Genomic DNA, 10,025 nt, shown 5'->3' with positions numbered 1-10,025 from the left:
TGCTATTTGTGGAGGTATTTTTCGTGGAAGTATAGGAGGTTTATTGGTGCTTTTTCTGCATTTCTTGAAGTTCATATTGCTATGGTTGTTGAGTTTTATGGAGTTAAAGATGAGGCTTACTAATGTCTGGATTAAATGTGATTCTGCATTGGTTTGTGCTGCGTTTACTGCTAAGACTAATGTTTTGTAATCGATGAAATACTTGTCTTAAGGTTACCCATATTTTTCACGAAGGGAATGTGTATGCTAATAAGTTGGCTAATTTAATATTTATTCATAGATAATCATTTCATTGATATAATAGGCTTTCATCTAATCTGTTCTTAAAATTATTTATAAATAGGTATGTATATATATATATCATTTTTGTTAACATATAAGTTTTGGTCTAGTTCTAGTTTCCCATATTTTTGTATTTTTTTAATAATATTTTTTTCTTATGCTGCCATATGATTATTGTTAATTGAACTGTGAGTCTAACTGAGATGTAAGTTACATAGTAATGTTTAACATAAAAACTTTTATAAAAATATGTATGTCGTGAGTTATAGTTATTATCATCAATTTTTATCATATTAATTTAATTCTTCTAAAAAAGATTAAGAAAAGTTAACATTGTTAAGTGAAATTAAAAGAAAAATATAATAATACAACAAAATATTTAACCATAGTGTGTGTTTCTGCTCATTAAAACTTGTATTTGCATAAATTTGTATTATATTTAAAAAAAAAATTAACATACAACTTTGGAAAATGACTAAAAATGAATGAAAAAATATCTAAAAAACTATAATAATATTTTAAGTAACTATAGCGTTAGTTTTCTCACCATATTTGTCGGTGATTGAGACATCAAAATTTTATTAGAGCATTTAAAAACAAATACGGACACGTTCCATTTTTTTTATTACTTTCAAAGAAATTATTTAAATAATTTGTATCTAAAATACCTCTGTTTAAAAAACAAATCAGTATTTAAAAATGAAATTGAAATATCTTGCAAGTAGTGACGAGGATGGTAATGCAACACTCAAAAATATATTTAATTATTATAATACATGTATTTTATAAGATTAAAGTTGTTTTTCGAGAATATTCTTAATACATAATTATAAATTATATAAATAAAAATAATCACAATTCAAATTTTAAAACAAACTTTTAAAGTTTTTTTTTTCACTCATATTATTGATAGATTGTTAACTAATTAGATACTAATTTAAAAATTATTTAATAATAATAGAAACTAATTTAAAAATAAATAAAAAATTATTTTTTAAAATAGTCTTTAATTTAATCAGTATAATAATTAATTATTTTTTATTTCTAAAATTAGTTTATATTTCATGATTTTTTTAAGAGAAATCACATATGTTAAATAATATTTAAAATTAATTAATTACAGTCATTTTATAATATCTAAATTTCAATATTATAACTTTATGCACTTTTCCTTAAATTTTTGGATTATATGATTGTTTTTATACATTCAATTTTTTTATAGTTTCAATTTAATGGTTAATGCAACAATGTTTTCTACTTTCAATACTTTCAAGAGATGATGTAGTTATTTATTCAAAATTAACTTAAAAGTAGTTCTTAATTATTTAGGAGTATAGAGTATTCAACACATTAAATATGTTAAAATCAAATTAAAATTGTAACTTAATTAAATCTCTTAATACAATAGTACTTTTTTCTAGGTTCTAGGTTAAGTGTCCGCTTACTCTCTTATGAAAAAACAAATATGTTTATTAAAATCAAAACACATCTTAAAATTTAGTAAATAACTATAAATTTTTATAAATTATTTACTAGTAGAAAAATTAGATTAACAAAAATAATTAAACTTGTATATTTTAAAAAATAAGAATTGGTTGTTATGTCAATTTTAGTTGACATTTATCATACATAACGTAATGGAGCTTGACATTGAAAAAGGAAGGAGATAAAGTTTATAGATTCTCATGAGGTGTGAGCATGATCCACCCATATACCTAAGCAACCTCCTTTTACAAATTTATTCCTTATTGTGAATATGAATAGTAATTTTATTAAAAAACTTAGTTCAATATTTTTAATTTTATCACTTAAAACGTTGATAGCCATAGTATTCGGAAAACTTCAAAACCTCAAATATATTATAATAATCGTGAGTTGATAAAAAAATTTATCGTTAATACTAAAACATATATTATAGGAAAATAATATGTTTTTTTTCCTGTATTTTTTTAATTTATCTTTATTTTTTATATTTTTAAATAGTTAAATTCAGTTTTTAATTTTAAAAACATACGATTTTAGTTTTTTATTAACTTAAGGTAGAAATTATTAAATATTAAATTTAAATATAAAAAATAATATCATGAAATTATTTTATAATTTTATGATGGAAAAAAAATTGTCATTAAATATCAAATAAAAATAACTAAAATAACATATCTTTAGAAATTAGAAAACTAAGTTCACATATATTATAAATATAAAAACTAGACTCATATATTTTAATCTTATTACATTTTAGATTTTATATTATATAATTTATTAGATTCTCCTCCCAATAAAAAAATAACATATATTCCAACTTGTGTAATATATATTGCTTTCAGTCTCATCCTTACTAGTTCTCCTAAGATTAATTAATATTTTTAATAAACACGTAAAGATATGAATGAAACACAATCATTAAGCTTAACCATCACGATTTAACAACTTAAACACTTTATTTTTTATTCTTGATGTTGATGTTGATAATATTTCAAATACTTATTGACAATTATTAGACTCTCAACTCGATACATATTTTTTTAATATCTAGTATACTTTAGTGAAGTTGTTATATTTAAAACAAATAATAAAAAATTATATTAATATAATACTATTCTTTAACAAACATTTTAATAAAATTTATTAACTTGATTTAATTTGCTTTAACGTGATTGATTTAAGAAATTGAGAAAAAAAGTCATTAAATTATCTTTTTCCCTTTTTATGCTTAAAATTAAAAGGAGTGAATAAATTCCAGTTGATTAGAGTGACCATTTACTAGTTAATAATTCATTAAATAATATATTCAAGGTAAAAATAATTGATCCAATAACAAAGAAAAAAAAAAACAAAATAAAAGCATATGGGTAGAGAGTGTCTAATACAAAGGATTGGTTAAAAAAACTCCCTACCTAGCCTTATAGCTCATTAAAACCACAACTCAATAGCATAATCACAACCAAAAACCTATTTTACTATTTTAGAAAGTATAGAGAATTTAAAAAAAAAAAATAATAAGATTTAGAACAAATAAACTTATAAACTTTAAAATCTTTTTTATTTTTTTAAATAAAGCTTATCTTTCAATAAAAAAAGAGAAAAAAAAACCTCATGCACACACTTAATTACTCCACAATAGTTATGTTTTTTTTCTTCTCTTTTATTCAAATTCATTATCTATATCACTCCTCTAACATTATATATATTAAATATAGAAACAATAATACAAAATTATATTTAAATAAGTTTATTATATAAATAAATATAACTATTATATTTAACTCATTAAGATAAAATAAAATAATTAAAAAATTTAGGATATAGGATGAAATAAAACACTTGTTTTAACAAAAAATTAAGTAAAAATATAACTTATTGAAGATAAATAAAGATAAATACTTTTTATTATAACATTATTTAATTTTTATTATTTATTTCTTATCATAGTTATTTTATTTATCTATTTAAAACTCATACTTATTTTACATTATCAAAAAATTCATCAGACAAAATAAAAAATTATGTTCTACACCTTGATTATGTTTTTACTTTCTCACATCTCTTCTTATTTTTATGTAAAAAGATAAATCACTAATTAATATCTCAATTTTCATATTTTTTTTCTTTCTGGATCAAATCATCATCATCATTCCTTTCTTTCTCTAGGGACAAAACAGATTCTTAATTAGATCTTGGATTTTAGCTGTTTTGGTTAGTCATTGTACAGTGTCCTTCTGTTTTTCCTTTGTTTTTGGTTGGAAAGAGAATATATTACAGATATTTAAAAAAATAAAAATATTACAGATATTTTAGCCTTGGAAGAGAATTTGAAAATCTCAGAAACATTTAAATCCACAAGAAAAAAGGGAAATCATTTTAACATGGCAAAAGATTAAGAACTTGAAGGAAAATTAAGAAATAAACAAGCAATGTGATACTTCATAACAATGTTGACACAAGGTAATCCAATTGTGAGTTTTACCAACTCCCAGTGCATAGTAATGAAAAACCTAGTAATAAAGGAAAAAATCATGCATAGAAAGTATCTGACATGGTAGGAAGGTGCAAACAAAAGCAATTCTGGACGCTTCCGCAGCAGATAACTGCATTCCATCCCTGGGTCCCTATCCACAAAACAAACGGTGATGATACCCTGCCGAGTAATGATAATCACAATGGCTAAAGCCAAAGGTATCTGATCCTGATTCTCGTGCTCAAAACATCATCACCATCGTATGGGCCCTACCAAGGAACAATTTATTTTCTTCAACCCATAAAGACGTAGTTATTCACAAAGATACAACAGTTTTTAATTGTTAATTTATCTCCAAAATGACCGCACTGCCCTCATTCCTCATCTTTATAACGAAACCCACACTGCACACGCACTTCCCATCCCATACTCAGTAGCGTGTACTTTAGCAAGAGAGCTAAAACAATTTTTTTTTTATTTTTCTTATTTTTATTTTCTGTTTTTTAGTGAGAGAAAAAAATGTTAGGAATCTTCAGCAGTTCTGTGGTGTCACCACCGGAAGAATTGGTGGCCGCGGGCAGCCGAACACCGTCCCCAAAAACAACCGCCGAAAAGCTGCTGAAACGGTTCGTGGATAGCCAAGCTTCCGCAGTGTCACTACAAGTGGGAGAACACGTGCAGTTGGCTTACACACACCACAGCGAGTCCCCATGGCATCCCAGGTATTTAAAGATTTTGTAATTTCATAAATTTTATAAATTTCACCATACTCTGGCAAAAATTTCGTTGTTATCGATAAAACTTAAGAGGAAGAGCTTTTAAAAATTATAGTTTAAGAAAATGGAATTAATCAATTCCTTAATTCTAAAGATTTCTGACACAAAATGGAAGGATCGTATCTGATCTGTTGTTGTTAGTATAAATCATGTGAGAACATGTTTGGTGGAAAAAGTTTGCTGCTGCTAATTCATGAGTCTATCATTCCGATCACGGACTACATTTATTGCATATTCTAGGAGTTTCAGGAAGAAACTAAATTAAAAAATTACACAGGTATATACTTTTTACAATAAAAAAGCAATATCATATAAATTTAAAATTTTCTTCTTATTTCTCTTTACAAAGCTCACTCTTCAAAAAAAAAAAAATACCATGAAGAATAATTCAACATTGTTTTTTCATTAAATCTTTCAATTATTAAATTAAATTTTGTCAAATCCAAAAGACATGGATGATTCCTCTTTCTTTCTTAAATTTTCCTAAAAATTTATGAAATAGTGCAAATATTGAGATAATAAATAGAATTGAAAAAATAGAAATAAATAGTAATACAGTGAAATTGAATCATTATGTGGAAGGCAGCATAAAAAAAAAGACTGACAGTTTAGAAAATGAGTCATTTTGAGTATTAGTATCGGTTTGGAGTGGGTGGGTGGGTGATCTGATTTATAAAGTAATAATTTCATCATCATCCATCTCTATCTTTATTTTCAAGACTTTTTAAAACCAAACACCTATTTGAGGTTATCACAACTTAATTTCAATCTTAAAAGTTTAATCATAAATTAAATCAATTGAAAGTTGTCAAACTAATATTAACAAAATAATTAATATGTAAGTATTTTATTGTATATTATCACTACTTTTTTTTATGTTATAAGTTTTAATGTTTAATACATATATGAAAAAAAATCATAATATTTAAATTTTGATAATATAAAAATATGTTAATCATATAATTATATTAAAATAATTTGTTTGTTATTTTTTATTTTCAAAAAATAGAAATGGTTGTATAAAATTATTGTTTTATTGAACAACATAATTTTTTTTACAGATTATTATTTTTTGATGAATTTTAATTTCTTTAATTGATTTTTTTCAGACCGATTCCTCAGTTTTGCAGTCTGACTAGTCATTCTGATCAGGATTTCATCAAATACTGTTATTTTAAAAAAAACATAATATAGATTCTTTATAAATTTTTAAAAAATAATTTATCCTTTTATATAATTTTGAATGTGCATGATTATCAACTTATATCATTAATGAAATATTTAGGATTTTTTACCAGCTTTCTTTTAGGATACAGTTTGTGGATCTAGATTGAGTTGTTGAATCCATTTCCATGGTCTACGTGGTTTTGTAAAAACCGGACTTGGTCTTTTTTTAGAAAGTGTTATTAGGAAAATTTTGATCAAATTAGTGCAAGTAAAATAAATAAATTTGATGATAGGATCAGTTAATATTATAAGTAAGTTCCATGTTATTTATTGATAATTAGTGTGTATGCCTTTTATTTGTTTTCTTTGTCACAAAAAATGAAAATTTTAGTGGATGCTCTAAGTGGTGGGTTCTAGTTCAATTATTAGTCTATACATTGGGTTTGCTTTTTTCACTTCAAAATGTTGACTTTTATTGGCTGAACTGTTATTTTCATTTTATTATTTTGCTTTTTTGGTCCAAAGAGGATGAATGAGATAAAAGGATAAGGATAACATAGATTATGCTTGTGGACCCAGAAGATTGAAAACACTTTGATTAAGCTATTTATATTCTTGTCATCAAGTTTTCATTTTTGATTCATTTGTCAAGAAGTTTTCTTAATCAAAAGTAGGATGGATAACTTTTATTTAAAATTTGCTATTTTTATTTAAAACATTTACACAAATATACTAAAACATTTAAGCAGTGTAGTTACAAGATTAGGTTGGATGTCTTATTCTTCTCTTTCTTTTGTGTGAAGGTGAATGACATAATTAATCTTTACCAACTTTTTCTCATAAAAAAGAACTAGGTTACTCATATAAACTAATTAAGACAATTGAGTACTTTGAAATGTGGACTTTGTTTGTGGGAAGAGAAGTGTCACTTAGATGATGCTTGATAGGAGTAGTGGTACAAATGAAGCTTTTGAATTGAAAATTAAAAGGGCAATGCAAAGTTTACCTTTGTGTTTGAGACTTTGAGCACATCCTTCTTCTTATCATCCCATCCCATATAGGCATTGAAAGTAGCACACCACTTTGAGGTAAATTGTGCACTTTGTATCTCAACTACTATTTGTTTTAGGTCAATATATAATAACTATGGTAGTGTAAGACATGTGATGGTTCAGCTAGATTGCATATTGTTTCACTGTTTCTTATTGAATTTTATCTATCTATATATCTATATACGTTTATGGTCTAAATGTTAATTGTAAAATGTAAAATGTCAGATCATTTGCTGTTAAGGATGAAATATTCTGCTTGTTTGAGGGGGCTCTTGACAATTTGGGCAGCCTGAGACAACAGTATGGACTGGCCAAGTCAGCCACTGAAGTGATTTTGGTGATTGAGGCTTACAAAGCTTTACGTGATCGAGCACCCTACCCTGCCAACCGTGTTGTTTGTCACCTCAGCGGGAACTTTGCTTTTATAGTTTTTGACAAGTCCACTTCTACCCTCTTTGTGGCTTCTGTAAGTTATCTAACAATCCCATCAATTTGTCATGATCTTCAGTCTTTTTTACTCAACCTTGGGCTTGGATTGTTTTTTACAGGATCAAGCTGGTAAAGTTCCTCTCTATTGGGGAATTACAGCTGATGGATATGTAGCTTTTGCTGATGATGCAGATTTGCTTAAAGGTTCTTGTGGCAAGTCCCTTGCTTCTTTCCCTGAAGGTGTGTTTAATTTTATCAGAGCCTATCACAATTCTCAACATTTTGACAACTACTTGTTACAAGTGACCTACAGAGGTGCTTATAGTTTGTGATTCTAGAGTGATGTTCTCCCCCTCACCTTTAAGGTGATGATAATTCATAATATGTCAGATTTAATAGTAGAACAGGGGAAACATGAAAAATATTACATGCACAAAAGTCTTGGAGATTTTATACTACGACATTGTCCATGTTTTATTTCTTATTTATACCCAAAAATGTAAGTATTCCCTCATTAGTTATTCTCTGAATTTTACAGGATGTTTCTACTCTACAGCAGTTGGAGGACTGAGATGCTATGAGAATCCAAAGAATAAGATTACTGCAGTACCTGCAGAGGAAGAGGAAATCTGGGGTGCGACCTTCAAGGTAACTAGACGACAAGAGTTTAAATATTATTGCTGCTACAACTCAAAGCTCTCTTTGCAGGATATTCTTTTCATCTGTTTAGAATAGAGAATCAGTCCAAGTAGTAATAGGAGGTTAACACCACATTAGTACAAAGGAAAACTGTGAGGTCAGACACAATAGAACAGAAGTTCATAAAAATGCCATGCATACAGAACATTGCACTAAATCAAAGGTTAGGTTTCCAAAATGAAAGGATTAGACTAATTTAAACTCAATCTCCATATCTCTTTCTAGAGTTTAAAAAAGTTAAGAGTTGAAATTAATTATGTAACTAGTATTGCAAGCTGCAACTAAATTTTAATATACTCACACTTGTCCTTGAAACATCCCTAATAGAAAAAAACAAAAAATTAGAATGTATGTTTGATTTGTTTTGCAAGTGGTTGGCAGGTTTGTTTAGGTACAAAGTCTTTGGCCTGGGTTAACAAAAAAGAAATTGGAAACTACACCACAAAATATTATTTTTAATTCCTTAAAGCTTGACTTACAAAATTGATTTTTGCATTCATGGTTTATTTCTTGTCTGTGTTGCTCTCTCCATAGATGAACTTGAATACATCTCTTGTGATCTGTTCTGTGTATTTGATTGGATGAATTATCAGGTGGAGGGGTCAGCAGTTCTTGCAGCCACAGAGTACTAGATCCATGTTCGGATACAGTATACTAATGGAGTGATGTTTTTACGTGTTTGTCACTGTAAGGCATGCAGATGGGCCATGTAAATACCTTTTGGTTTGAGAAAAGTGCGACTGGTAGTAAAGTTTGTTATGGTGTACTTTGTTCATTAGATAGGATTTACTATGTTTTTCGTGTACAGTTGCGCTTTCTAATGTAATAAAAGAATATGCCTTCGGCCCTCACATTCTCTCGTACTTATTCTAAAGCTTGTCCACATAAGATGATTCATAATCTTCCACCTAATAATTTCTAATTCAATTATCAAATTTTCTTATCACAAATGTATTTTGGTACAAATTTCTTCTAAAGTAAAACACGTTTTTGTGATCTTATCACAAGCGACTGGAATACTTTATTGATCTATAAATATCCTTAGATGAAATAGAAAAGAGGTTCAAAGAAATAGAAAGTGAGCCATATCTTCTCCTTTCTTCCCTCTCTGCATGTTTTCTTCTATCCATCAAAGAAACAGATTCATTAAGTTTCACATATCGTATATTTGAGTTTATATGATGTATATAGTTTTATATGTGATTTTTCTTTTTCAATGACAGATTCTGAGAGGTAATGAGTTTCTTTAGTTGACTTGCCAAAATCATTTCCGTGTCTCTAATAAGTTTTAGTTGGTGTTTAAATATTTTGAGAAAATTGAATGATTTGACAAATTTGGAAAACATTTAAACCATGGAATTGAATTTCAACAACTTTTTCCTTTAGATTGTTAATAAAAACTTTTAAAACAAATAGTAATTACTTGTTCAATACAAAGTAAGCTAATTAATATGTGGTAAAAAAAATTATATACATGGAAGGAAATTTTATGAAAATTGTATGAAGGATTATTTTCCTCAAAAAAGTGTATGGATTTATTTGCGTAACAAAGGCAAAAGATGACAGTTAAAAGAAATAAATGTTTTAAAAAATCTATTGGACGTTGTTTTAAGCAAATTAACAACCTATAAACGTTAACATATGTCTTAAATTTACCATTGT

At 26.8% G+C, this 10,025-nt stretch overlaps 1 protein-coding gene across 1 annotated transcript; it reads left to right on the top strand.

The window, feature by feature from the left end:
• Nucleotides 1-4,514: 4,514 nt before the first annotated feature.
• On the top strand, nucleotides 4,515-9,214 carry LOC137832258 (stem-specific protein TSJT1). Its single transcript, XM_068640318.2, has 5 exons — nucleotides 4,515-4,962; nucleotides 7,461-7,701; nucleotides 7,784-7,904; nucleotides 8,203-8,312; nucleotides 8,957-9,214. Exons 1-5 carry the CDS (start codon nucleotides 4,760-4,762, stop codon nucleotides 8,993-8,995), a joined length of 714 nt encoding a protein of 237 aa, XP_068496419.1. The 5' UTR covers nucleotides 4,515-4,759; the 3' UTR covers nucleotides 8,996-9,214.
• The last annotated feature ends 811 nt before the right edge of the window (nucleotides 9,215-10,025 follow it).

Source organism: Phaseolus vulgaris, chromosome 6, assembly GCF_051622355.1.
Source record: "Phaseolus vulgaris cultivar YP4 chromosome 6, ASM5162235v1, whole genome shotgun sequence".
NCBI classification, from domain to species: Eukaryota; Viridiplantae; Streptophyta; class Magnoliopsida; order Fabales; family Fabaceae; genus Phaseolus; species Phaseolus vulgaris.
The sequence above is the reverse complement of the archived record's forward strand: the minus strand, read 5'-3'. Positions and strand labels throughout refer to the sequence as shown.

Bases quoted from the DNA above. Each gene is read 5' to 3' on its own strand.
- LOC137832258 (XM_068640318.2), top strand. From the start codon at position 4,760: ATGTTAGGAATCTTCAGCAGTTCTGTGGTGTCACCACCGGAAGAATTG. The intron at 4,963-7,460 runs GTATTTAAAGAT...GTAAAATGTCAG, and splicing joins GAGTCCCCATGGCATCCCAG to ATCATTTGCTGTTAAGGATG. The intron at 8,313-8,956 runs GTAACTAGACGA...ATGAATTATCAG, and splicing joins TCTGGGGTGCGACCTTCAAG to GTGGAGGGGTCAGCAGTTCT.